The sequence below is a fragment of the Argiope bruennichi genome, chromosome 4 (genome assembly GCF_947563725.1).
Source record: "Argiope bruennichi chromosome 4, qqArgBrue1.1, whole genome shotgun sequence".
In the NCBI taxonomy this organism is placed as follows: Eukaryota; Metazoa; Arthropoda; class Arachnida; order Araneae; family Araneidae; genus Argiope; species Argiope bruennichi.
Genome location: NC_079154.1, coordinates 21,212,417 through 21,226,561, shown reverse-complemented (window position 1 = coordinate 21,226,561; position 14,145 = coordinate 21,212,417). Strand labels below are relative to the sequence as shown.

At 29.9% G+C, this 14,145-nt stretch overlaps 1 protein-coding gene across 4 annotated transcripts; it reads right to left on the bottom strand.

Moving 5' to 3' along the window:
• Window positions 1–228: 228 nt before the first annotated feature.
• LOC129965948 (glutamine-dependent NAD(+) synthetase-like) lies at window positions 229–13,877 on the bottom strand. Of its 4 annotated transcripts, none has more exons than XM_056080255.1 (2): window positions 13,827–13,877; window positions 229–4,058 (listed from the first exon to the last, which is right to left on the bottom strand). In XM_056080255.1, the coding sequence occupies exon 2, from the start codon at window positions 3,910–3,912 to the stop codon at window positions 1,558–1,560; it is 2,355 nt and encodes a 784-aa protein (XP_055936230.1). In that variant the 5' UTR covers window positions 3,913–4,058; window positions 13,827–13,877; the 3' UTR covers window positions 229–1,557. The 4 variants fall into 4 exon arrangements, with proteins under 4 accessions (XP_055936230.1, XP_055936227.1, XP_055936228.1 ...); XM_056080252.1 differs by lacking the exon at window positions 13,827–13,877 and adding an exon at window positions 13,477–13,641; XM_056080253.1 differs by lacking the exon at window positions 13,827–13,877 and adding an exon at window positions 13,296–13,425.
• Between the last annotated feature and the right edge of the window lie 268 nt (window positions 13,878–14,145).

The window sequence follows — 14,145 nt, the reverse complement described above, 5'->3', positions numbered from 1 at the left end:
TTTAATGCTATTATTATTATGTTTTCTCTCCAACAGTTATAACTACTTCAGTATCTTAATAAATCATTTATTTCTTTAAAATCAAAAATACAAAAACAAAATTGATATATAACGAACATTTGTACAAAGTTACGAATATATCCATATGTATTTTGTAAGTGATACAATCCAAGACTAAAATAGCAAATTAAAATAAACATCTTAGCATTAAACAAATTACATCAACAAGTTGTACGTATCAATATATAATATATATAACTACATTGTTAACATTGAATATCGATTCAATTGATCATTGCTACATTTTAATGACAAAAAAGGAAGAAAAGTTGCAAATAAATGAACCTTCGAAACCTCTTCTAGGATATTCAATATAATATTTAATTCATTTGATATATTAACAGGAATCTCAAAATGACAAATTCTTAAAGATCAACAATCAAAGTCAAGCAATTACTATTAAGAATTCACAAAATGAAAGTTAACAAAGAACAAGAACGAGAACAATAAATAACGTTAACGAAAGCAAAATTCTTGATAAACAAGCTTTGTTCGCTCTCTTTTGATACATAAAATTTCGATGTTCTAAAAAACAACAATGCAAACATAGGTAGATACAGATGAATGGCACAGATCTTAAGTAGAGGGAAAAAATGCATTAAAAGATACATATATACTTTAAGCTGATCAAACTAAGATATATATGGTATTTCGTTTTAAAAAATTACTTCTGTTTTCTACTCGATGTATGAATGCATAAGAACACATGGAGGAACTGTCTAAATTTATGAAAACTATTTTATAAGTTACATTTTAATCAGGGAAATTTTTTTCGGTAAGCTTCAGCCAATTCAACACGGAAAATTTCATATTGTTGCAATTATTTGCCTATCATTATATTTACTAAATTTAAGGTCAGATGAATATGTCTAAAGTAGAATAAATTACACATAAGAAAGAAAGAAAACACTTACAGTAAATGATTCCCTTACATAAAGTATCAATATTCTTTATACAAGGGAAATGAATTTTTTTTTAAAGAAAAATTTATTCTCAGAAAACAAATACGATAATGAAACAAAAAAAATTATTGCTTTCATTTTAATGATTGTTATTGTTCAATTTTTATGAATATACGTTTATTCAGTATTGTATCGGAAAAAGTCAACAAACAATTCCACTGACTGAACACTGAACAAATAGTCTATTTCAACAACATTAAATCAAATAGTGAACTCAAAATACAATAAAGTTTTTATCGATGATACAGTCTGAAATCCATCACAGTCGCATTTAAAGACACAGAAGTGGACAGACATCACATAAGACAGAAAAATAAATATTTCCTTACAGATATTCGTTTTTTAAAGAAGATTGTAAGGATTTCTATACATGCAAGCAAAATATATCTAAAGTTTATTACAGGCAATCTTCACAGATAAATATACATACTCTTTACAGCGTTCATTTAATTTATGTTATGAAGTAAATAAATAAACGCATGCATGCACCAGAGCAATAGACACTACTAAGAAGTATTCCGAAAAGCGATACTAATTAGAAAGATAAAACATCAGAATGAACTGATGAGTTGACTGCACCACGCCTGAACGGCACATTGGACTTTGGTAAAGTGTTAGTATCTTTTGAGCATTTTGGTACGCTTTCTGACACGACGACGCCCAATCGACCAGTACTAGAAAAATTGTCATGAATTCCTGTACCACCAGTCACATCAGGAAAACTTCTGTCCAGCATATTGTCCTTCAAAGTATGCATCTTACTGTGAATCAAATTTCCAATGTCATGCATGCGTTCTTCTTTCATTTTGAGATATCTTTTTACAGCAATGTCGATTGCACGGAACTGCCATTCCCACTTCGGATTGTATAGAAATGGCCGCTGATCATATCGGTTGTCATCCGGGCTATAGGTTTCAGCATGATAGGAAGGGGTTATAACTGTCATTTTATGACGATTTATGGAATACCTACGAAAGAAATGCTTAACTTTATCTGCCACGTCTTGCACTTGAAGAATATTTGACCATATATTAACTAACTTGCAAAACATGGAATACGGACCGCAACCTCCTGGTTTTCGCAAGTGACCATAAATGCTTAATTCGTCATAGGTCATTCCCATATCTTCTTCATCCGTCTGAACTAATTTTCCTTCTAAAAGAGGTTCCAGTTCGGCAGTAGGCTTAGCATCGAGAATTTCACCCAAAGCTGGCAAACTAAATTTAAAGATGGCATACTTCAGGAACGATTTTAAGTCTTTTTTACTAATAGAGCCAATTGGATTTACATCAGCACTTGAGCAGTCATATTTAGTGAGGTATCCAACAAGCCCTTCATCGACATTGCCAGAACCTAATACTAATAAGCCACCAGAACGATTACGAGTCCATAATACTAATTGAGCAAAAAGATACGCCATCACCATTCGAATTCTAGCTTGAACATTTTGTAAAGCAAGGTTTTCACGTGTAGTGCCGCCCATAGCACGGAATTTCGGAGTAACGCCAGTGACTAATGTAAAAACAGTCAGTATAGCATCAATTATTATGTCAATCTTTATTTTCAAGTGATAGCTTCCAATTTGTGACGCCAAATCTTTTGACCTTTGGCAAGTTTCTTCGGACGAATTTTTTGTGCCCATGTAACAAGTCACCAGAATCTGATTACACAATTCTCTGGCATTTAACGGCTTATATTTCGGATCACCAATAATTTTTCTCAGATCTTCCAGAACGTTCGTATCTCCATCGGCAATTGCCTGACAGACAAGAGTGCACATTGAATGAACGATCACGGCGCTGCTACTACTATCCACACCTCCACTCAGGGGTAAAAAGAATCCTCCTTGTCCACTACGCCTTAAATAGTCCCACAACCAGCAGGCAGGTCCTAGAGCAATTTCTTCCTCTGGTGAATGGTACTGCCATTCCTTGGGCTCATAAGTTGGTAAAAATATATCATTTGAAGACAACGCAAAATCAACTTGAACTCTGGGAAATCGAGGGGAAGAGGATGCTACCACATTTCTGCTTCGAATACTGTTTCGGTAAGTTCGTACATCCTCCAAATCGAGAGTAGCAGTGATCACTTCTACATCCTGTAGCGAAAACTGCTTCCCAATACTGACCATATGTCCGTTTATAGCCACGTGAGAGCAGCCTTGAAAATAAACTCTTTCGCCATCGCAGCCTCTCAAGTTTGAAAACAGGTAAATGCCACCACATTTAGCTGTGGCTGATTTAACTAAATCCACAACTACATAAGCTTTTCTTAATTCGTGGTAACATCCACTTCCATTTGATATAATTTCTACTCCATCAAAGCTTTGCGGTATATGGGAACTGTTAGGATTCCACAGTTCTTCACATATTTCGAAACCTAAGCATGTATCCAAGGTTGCAATAACAGCATCACCAATCAAAACAGTTTTCTGACCACAGATATCTTGAATCATTCTAGGCAAATAAAAGTCCTCGGTTTGTCTTGTCTTCGTCCAAGCGGTAAACCAGCGAGTTTCTCGATAATTGCCATCGTCGCACAGAATCAGCTTCGGCCGAATTAAGAGCAACTTTTTGTTCAAAAATACTACTCTGCAATTGTAAGTAACATTTTTATGCATCACAGGCATTCCCACATCAATGATTATGTCTTTGCAAAGTGGATCTTGCAACAGCTTAGCCAGCACTTCCCAGGTATGGAGCAAAGTGTCACTTTCGTAAAAATGATCGCCACAGCTGTAGCCGGTTATTTCCAGTTCTGGACCGCAGCGGTAAGTGGCACCTCTATCTTTAGCTTGCTTTATGCTTTCAAGAATTCGTTCATAATTTCCCTTGAAGTCCATAGCCCACTGATTCAGAGTACAAGTAGCAAGAGTAACTTTTCTCCCCATTTTGACAGTTTAAGTGAGAAGGACTAATTCGAATTGGGCAAAGTGTATCAGTTTTATGTTCTCAAATATAATCTATAAAAGACAGCCACGCCGCAGATTTTCAATTAGAGCAAGTCTTCGTCAGGATATTGTTTCAGAAGATGGACCTTAAAAAAAAGAGAGAAAATATATTTATAAGTACATTGAAAATATATAACAGAAATACATATCAATACAAATTTATTCGCGTATTTAAAAAGAAAAAATTTACAATGTGAGTCAAAATCACAATTTAGCAACAAATAATTGATTTCAAAGCAATTAAAACTCGATGATTTAAATCAGGATAATATATTTACTCTTTTTTTCTCCTTTCTGACAAACGAAATATAGAGAAATTATTGTAATCGTCAAACTCTTTGAACTCGAGATTTTGATGAATCTCCACGTTTTAGAACCCCCCCCCCCCCCACCCGCCGAGCTCAAAAAATACATTTTTGGTCTTATTCTGTCTGTCTGTGAAAAAGATAATTAAAAACTGCTTTGAGCCAGATGGATGAAATTTGGTATATAGTCTTTAAACCAAATTTGTGGATTTCCATCAAATTCTGAGCTGTCTGAATATAAGTTACCATAATTATAAAACGAAGAGAGCTAGATGAGTAACATCTAAAATATTGATACCTATCAAATTTGAAAACAACTGAATCAAGGGGTTGACTTCCTGACGACCTGTACTTTCTTAAGCATACAAACACTATTACTCAAAAAGGCTGTGATTCAAATATATGAATCTGCAAATGATTTTGTGACTGCGATTGTAGTTTTGTGTTAAATTTTGGTTTTAATCGGATGGAAAAAACGTGCCTAAAATATAATTTCAGGTATTATTTACTGCACGCCAGGGATTAATCGTCATACAAAAATCGCCAAGGATATCATGATTTATATATAGCAAAAATGATAAATTCATGCCATAGGTCAATATTTCATAACTATTATACGGTAATGCCATGCAATTCATTTGCGGTCATACTCAAGCTCCACATTTTTTTTTGGGGGGGGAGGGTTAAGAGGTATAACATCTTAACCCTCCCCCCTCATCATCATAGAGAATATGAGAGAAAGTTTACAGGTGACCACTTAAGCTTCTAATTGTCAGTAACAATAAAATGTACATAGTTTCATCAAAGATAAATAAAAATCAAATTAACAGTGAGATACACTCTCTGCTGTTAACCATTTTAATACCAATGGGCGCGATAGAACTGTTCTTATTCTCGCGCTATGTATTTAATAATTCATTAAGTCGAATCGAATCGATTACATACAAGACTTTGCCGATGAACATCGGTTTTTATGGAAGTTGTGGACAGCATTGTATTTTAGACACATTCTAACATCGAAATTAGAAATCTAAGGCACTCAATCGATTACGATAAAACAAAATAACTGAAACCTAAAAAACAATACCTTAAATGAATCAAAATATCCATTTATGATAAAATTTAAATAATATATATTTAAAAAAACATACTCGCTGCTCCAAAATGTTCATCGCATGACAGGAAACAAAGGTAGGAACAAATATCTCGAACGGTTCTTAAAAGTGGAATGGTAGAAGACAAGTAATAAAATCTGGCGAATGATTTACTGGACCAATGGCAACAATAGATATTACCGATTCTAGAGCAATGAATGATACAATAACTCAATGTTTAGTACCGACGTCTAGATTTTTCAAACAATATCGCTGAACTGATTCCTTAAAACTGAATAACATCGTTAAACTTGAACTCTCACGTGTAAGGCACTCTCACTAGCAGTCGTCACTATATTTCAATAGCAGTCGGCAATATATTCCCTTTTATTATTATTATATTTAATCACATCGCATTAATAGAGTTTGTACAACAGTTATCTAGAAAGAATTTTCGTCGTTTTCAGTGATATTGAACCTGAGGAAATGAACTAATAAATAACCAAATTGCTCACTAAGACAATTTTCTTTTCATTCAAATATCTGACTCTGAGTATGCATGCATGTATACACAACCGTGGACTTGGGTATTTATGAGTCCTCTTTTAAGAAACTGGTCGATCTTCTTTCATATTTCGAAACACTTTAAAACAAATTAAAATAAAACAGCTCATTAACATGACATGGCTCGTAACAGTTTAATTTTATTTTAATTATTTATTTCCATAATTCCGCGAAAATGTAAATGATCTTATTTAGTACGACTCGTGTCATTTTCAAATTTATATACAATTACATTTATGCAGGCGCTTCATACTTATTATAAACTAACCATCTTTGACGGCCAGTTTTTTTTCGCGTAATTATTGAGGCATGAAATCATAATTATGGAATACATTTTTAACAAATTTGACACGATTGAAAAGAATGAATTTAATTGTATCAATCTTCTACTAACTGATGTGGATGAAAATTAAAGAATGTACATATTATAAAATAAAAGCGGAAGTAAAAATGTTCGGAGTTATTGTTCATAGAAAGCAATTCTAAAAAAACCTTAATTTGGTGTTAATCACCCATGTTAGGCGATTTGCGCAAATAATGTAATTCTGGACGAATAACCTAAAAGTAGTCCTATCAAATCTACTTCGTTTAAATGGAACATTCGCAATTTTCGCATGCAGCATAAGCCAGTAAATCTAACTTCTCAATTTATATCAGTTACAGAGTGTGCATTGCATTTAAAAATTTTATTAAAAAATAAAGAAAAAAAATTGTACAGAAAACTAAATTGGTATCATTAAAAAGGGCATTTTTTTAAAGATAATGTAAAAGATATTTTTGTGAAATAATAGTTTTTGAAAATAGGGTCATCCATTTCCACAGGTGAGTCATAAGAATGCCTATTTGGCGTTGGTTAAACTTATTTTCGCGCTGTATTAAAATTTTCATTTGGCATCTATTTCTCTACTTTTTTCACAACAGCTTTCTTCTGACTGAATAGATTTTTTTAGTGACACAGCGGATTCTCTCTAGAGTATTCTTAAAAATATTTTACAATTCTATTAGGTTGGTCCGTAATTATCAGGCGTTTCTTTGACGTGCTATATTTTAATAAAAATGTACAATATCTTATAAATTTATGAATGAAAATATTCTACTTTTAGGTTATAAAAATGCGTGTCGATAGTCATACTCATATCCGTCATATTATGCTGTCACTCACTGAAAAGTTCGTTGAGATCGCGAAATGACTGCGCTGTTTTCCATCCTTTCTCAAAGTGGGACAGCATAATATGACGGATATGAGTAAGTCTATCAACACGCATTTTTATAACCTAAAAGTAGAACATTTTCATTCATAAATTTATAAGATATTGTACATTTTTATTAAAATATAGCACGTCAAAGAAACGCCTGATAATTACGGACCAACCCATTATTAATTAGAAATGCATTGAGTAACTATAACTCTAAAAATGTCCAATGAAGCATTCTAAGCTATTAGTATCGTCATTTGCTTACATTTGACTGTAGCCATAGAACAATAAATAATAAGAGATTCTTATGCCACGTACATTAGCAATTTATATATATATAGGTGTAATAATTAAGTGAAAATAGATCAGATCTTGATCAGATAAAGATCAGAACTTGACCAATTATACTAGACAAAGTGTTCCTGTTTTAATATTTTACATTTTTTTTAAAAAATTGCATTTTTTACTTTTTTTGCAACTAGACTAATAACATTTTGTAATCGACCGGCCTCTTGCCCTCTTCCCAGCTCAGTGGCTATAGGCATCTATCTGGCTAGTCGGAAATCCGCCACTGCATATACAGATGTATTTAAAATTAGATTGTGTAATATGTGCAATCAGACATGGAGTTATAAATTCTTTTATACGTTACCTGACATAACAGATACATTGTAAATGGATTTTTTTTTACTATCTCTTAATCTTACATGAATCTAATATACATTATGATATATGCGAATGTTATTATTTCACAAATTTTAAAAACACAGAAGTTTAATTCCCACGTATCTGTATGAAGGTCCCGTTTTGAAGAAGCAAGACATCTAATAATCAATACATGTGAATTTATGAGCTTCGCAGGAATATTTGAAGAAAAAAACTCGTTCTTTCCTATCTATCGATAAAACTATTCCTTTTGATATGTCAAAAATGGAAGCTTCACAAAAACAGATCGATAAACAATTGCAAACAGAAGAAATATAATAAGATATTGTTACGAATTTCCTGCGATGTGCTTAGAATAAATTCAATAAGCAGAATCCTTTTAAAAAAATAAATAAAGCTATTTATTTAACGAAGACTACAAGAATAACACTGCGCATTCAATAGCTCAGTCACCAGCGTACAGCTTGCTTGCTGTCTAAGGCTCCAATCCCACTCCTAATCTTTCGTGCTTGTTTTTATATGCTCTCTGCCGGAAGTGACGTCACTAACAGGAAGTTATGTCATATTAGAAAAATCCAGAACCTTGGAGAGAATTCAAGAAATCAGGATCCCTCTAGAAAATTCTCTCTGTCGCCAAGGTTTCCAACTTCCGTCGCCAAACTTGGCGAAATGTCGCCAAATTTGGCGACAAAAATTAGTTGCCTAAAACATCGCTAATGAGCCAATATCTCGCCAATTTGGCGACTTGCTATTGAAATACAATGGGATACATATAACATTCATTATCATAAGACAAATTACACCAATTTACAGAATTCGTAACAATATCAAATACACTCAATATTAATGAAAGGACTCAGGAATAAGAAAAGCCCGTAATAGTTCTCCCAGGTGTGAAGGGCGATCCAATTCCCATAGAACACATGGCGTCCATCGAGAGATTGCCAAGTTTTAATAACAGTGATTAATTTAGAGATTTTGTGACACAGGCAATGCAGAATATGCAACCATCTTCTTCTTCTTCTTTTTTTTAATCTTAATAAGCTGGTTCTCCAAAATGGAAATGAAAACCATAGCTAATAATATCTCAAATGCATTTGGTACAATTATAGTAATATATACGCAAATTTAGTAGGAAGCATTATATTTATATGAGAAATTATAATCGCAGGCGAATCTTTAGCTTTAATTATTTAGGCGAATCCAGCAGTATTTAACTACTGGGAAAACACAAATTCTGAGCAACTTAATATTCTGTCAAAAACTTGGGGAAGAAGGCATTGATTAAACATTAGAAATGACATGAATATTGTATACATAAAGATGGTTCTTCTCTTACAATTGAAAATACTCTTTTCTCACCACATAAAGATTCGCAGAGAAAATAATTTTAAGATTTGCTTGGAAATACTTGTACAGTTTATATAGATTAAAAATATTATATAAAATAGCTTACATTGAGAGAGACAAATTAATGATGCAAGTTTTGTTTTATTGACAGATTAAAAAAAAATAATTAGAATAACCAGTAGAACCATTAATTTTTTTTTACCAAAATCGCATATGCAAAATGTCTACAGTTGTTAAGAGCAATCATAATCACATGATAAATGCAAGACTAGCATGATGGAAGCATTGTCATGCTACCCAGACCTTTCAGTTCTGGGTATTTTTTTTTTTTTTTTTTTTTTTTTTTTTATTATTATTATTGCAGCTTTCCAATAACCATCATGTAGCAGTTCGCAAATAGCAATATTTGAAATTGTATTTATCTTTCAGTCGATTTAGTAAAAAGTATAACTGCTTGCCAGATACAACAGTAAGAGATTGATTATTGTTTGAATATCTCCAAAACAGTTCTCAAATTGAACTCCATTATGACCTGCTATTAAATTTAAGTAGTCGTATTTTTTTTAATGCGACTGAGATTGACATCTAATCATATGTGACATTCTCAAAATAAGTTATCACTTTTAATCAGCTGTAAAACAGACACTTTGTATTATCTTAAGCGAAACGTATTGATCCATTATTTGTTCAAGTGTAAATATTTTAAAATCTTTTACATCTTAAAATAGGTTAAAGTGCATTCATATATAAAAGTAAGAAATACTAATCATATTTTCTGATCTCATATTTGAGTATATAAGAAAAAGTTTGCTTGGCAATATTTAAGGGAAAAAGCTTTTCAATAATAAATAAAAATTGTACACAATACATTTTAAACTATTGCTGTTTTTAATGAGATATGGATAAAAATAAAAAAAAAATATCATTTCCTATTAAGACTATATTTACAATCAAATTATATTTTAAATCAATGTTTTTTAATAAAATTGTTTTAATTCATTCAAAAATGTGTTATGCATTTTGCAAATGTTATGCTATTAATTCAATAATAATAAATGACGATTTTTCTTCATTTGACTTTTTAATACATTGCATAAAACAGCACATTTTGAATTAGCTTCAAAATATAAGAAGGCAAATAAAATACCATTTTGGATTTCTTTCCATTGACTGATTGATCCAAAATTTGAACCAGATTTACAATTTTGATTTGTATAGAACGGCATATAGAATTTCACTTATCTTGCTTATTATATTCTTAAATTTGTTCATGTTTACACTTGAACACATAGATAGTGTGCATTTAGTCTTAACTAAGAAAGATAATTAGAATTTTTAATAAATCTTAGAGTAAAATTAGCTCATCTGATTTGATACATTTTTGAGTTATCACATACATGTATGTTATGTATACTATACCAGACTGGCAGATTCAGTTCAAAATTTAATATGAATCTATAATTCTGGAGTCAAAATGACACATCAAATTTATTTTTTCTAATTTGCTGTGTTTCTGAATAATGAAGCACAGATTAATAGACAACCAAAAATATTTTATCCAAAATATCACAGCAATCAGCAAATTTTGTTTAGGCCAGATGTCAAATTTTAACAATTCAGTTTGTAATATCATTGAAATATCATGTTTTCAAAAAGAAGGATGCAAGTCCTTATTTTTAGATTCAGGAGTACCTAAAAGGTAACGATTCATCAATGTCTTGTGGCAGTATTTTGTATATGTAATACTGCTTGTATATGCAATTACAATAATTTTAATTTATATACTTCATATACAACAGAAATACAAATAAACCTTAGTTATTTTTAGGTAATTACTTTAAAAATTTATATAACAAAATTTGTTTCGACACAACAGCAGTCAAATATTACATTGATAATAAATACTTACGAGATTTATTACTCATCAGAAAAGAATACAAAAAACTTAAAAAGTAATTTTGATGTAAAGCTAGTTATTCAAAGGATCCCCCCCCCCACTAACCAATGCTTCACTAGCAATTATTTTTTTTAGCACACATATAAATATGATAGTTAAAATTTCAGAAATATTGATATCCATTAAAAACAAAATTAAACTCCAATAAAAAAGATCATTTCAATGGAGAAAATTTCAATTCTACAAAACTACAATTTCAATTATACAAGAGTATAATTAATATTTTTACTAATTGCATATGCTTATATACATTCATTTTTAGAATGTATATAATTCATTCATAAGAATGTTTACATTTTATTTCATTTTTAGATGTCTTTATGCTCAAGATAAAATTATATTCTTTTCCTTTGCTTATTTTACATGCCTGATCATTAAAATAACAATCTTTCTTTTTTCATATAAAGCATTTTATTAAATGTCCTTACACTGTGAACATAAACAAATTATCTAAATTATAAAAATAATATTAGCAGCTTTAAAAATAGATAAAATTAAAGAACCTGGTATATACATATTCAATCAATTTTTATCAAATCATACTAAATAATAGAAAACTCGCCGTATATCAAGTAAAAAAAATATACTCTATTATATTTGGCAATTATCACTTTAAAAAAATTACAATTTGGCATTTGTACTATAATATTTCATAGTTTAGCCTATGAAAATAACCTTCCTTATAAAGTAGTGAAACTACAACAAATTTGTTTTTTTAATAGAAAAACAAGCAAATAAATCAAGAAAAAAAAATGAGTTTCTTTTTTCTTTTAAAGATAAATTTATTTTTAAAAAGCAAGTAGAACTACTTATGAAATTTTATTTAAAAATTTTTTCTTACTAATTATTTGAATTACATAAAGTAAGATATATTAATAATTTTCAAAAAATTAAAAATGAATATTTTGCATACATAATGAGCAATATTAAGATGACTTGAATACAAAGCTTAAAAGATTATTTTAAAAAAGAACATATACCAATCGTTGAAAATCACCTGTAATCACCACTCTTTCCCTTTTAGAAATTATATTTGTTTCTATAAGTGGAATCAAATTTGTTACTAAACATAAATGCCAGAATGAAATGAAGTTTGCATTAAAGTTGCAACAATACATTATTTAAAAAAAAATTCCAAAAGAAAGAAATATATTTTTATCTTAATGTATGGGATATAATTATATCATATGAACAATCATATGCATTTCAGCTATTGGTTCACAAAACAAAAAAGCAGCAAAATTATCTTATACGGTTCTAGAACAATGTACATTATTTTTTTTAATATCAACCTCAATCATTGTCATAACTTTCTAATGACTGATTTGTTCTTTTAATTACATAACAAATTTTTTAATGTAAATGGATAGATATTTAAACTATTTCCATTCTATATTTAGAAAATTTAATTTTCTAATTAGAAATTTATTTATTTAAATAAATACGATTTTTTTAAAAAAAATCATAAAATTGATAGATAATTAATATATTTTTAGTCTACATTAATTTAGAAAATATAATTTTTAATGCAATTTCTTTATAACTTAGATATATGTAAACAAAAAAATTATAATTTATAAAAAAGGTAGTATTTATTAATTTTAATTAGAAATAAAACACATTCATTATAAAATAAATGAACATTTAAATATTTTTATATATTTAAGTTAAAATACAATTAGTAAAATGTCAAACAATTTCTCCCACTGCAAGTTACATAAACACAATTTTTCAAAATTAATATGAATTCATTTCAAATGAAGTAACATCAAAATGCAATGAATTAAGAATGCACAGTAAAGCAATTATAAATTTACACAATATCCAACTTAATGAAACATATGACATTCAATACTAAAATCCTATTTAAAAATATTATCTTTAAAACATTAGTATAAGCACAATATTTAAATTCATTAAATAATACTTGCAGATGCCAAATAATAATTTTAGTTTGGTTGACAGGACTCATTTCATAAAAAAATATTACAGCAAAATATGGAAAGTATTAATGCTTGTTTTTAAAAGAATATTACGATGGAAGGCTAAATATTTAATATTACGATGGATAATAATGTTCCCCGTTTAAATTAATATTTCCATAATTAAATAAGCAAACATAAATAAATGTAATACAAAAAACATTAAAACTTAAGAATTAAAAAATATTTAAACTAACATTTTTACATACGCGTTTTCATAGACTGTCAACTGTTTTTAGATTTATGCAAAGTCGACGAAAACACGAATTTTCAAACATCTAATAATAAAGTGAAAAATATAGAGATTTGACATAATTCCTCAAGCAGTATAGAATTCACACAGAAAAAAAATCGAATGGCAACACTTAATGCATGAACATCTCAACTTACTATCTACAGACAGTCTTGAGCGTCTGGATAGCACAGAATGAAAGCTGTCATTAAATTAATCGAGAGGTAATTTTAAATTTCTTTAAAGATAACCAGAGAACTGAACTTCGCACTTCGGAATGACCTCCAGCTATCAAAACATTCGAATCGTAACCATGCGACAGCTCCTAGTGACGGTCGTGAGTAAATGTATGATAATTCGCTGCATTCCAATTTCATTTTTAGTTTTGTTTTAAAGTTTGATAGAATGTTAGCTGATTTTTTTAAAGAATTTCAAATTATTAAGTTAATCTCATTATTTGAATAAAAATTATTTTGAAGTAAGAAGATTATTCATCAGAAGACTTTACCTTTGTTATTTTTTCAAGTTCCATTAAATTAAGTTTTACTAAACACGTAATGGCACCAAGCAGCAAATTTTGGAGACGAGAACTTTGCAGGCTTTTTCTTTTTTATTTCTTCCTCGTCCTTTATATGATGAGTGACAGGAGATGTAATCATTTAATTAACAGAATTTGCAAGGGTGATTTATTCACTGATTTACTTTTTTCATGTCCTATTCATAGAGGTCATAAATATATAGTTTAAGTCATCATCAATTGCTCAGTGTCCTTCTGTAAAATTTATTCCGAGAATCTGTACCTATCAAAGCCCATTCTGCATTTGCTT

Bases quoted from the DNA above. Each gene is read 5' to 3' on its own strand.
- LOC129965948 (XM_056080255.1), bottom strand. From the start codon at position 3,912: ATGGGGAGAAAAGTTACTCTTGCTACTTGTACTCTGAATCAGTGGGCT.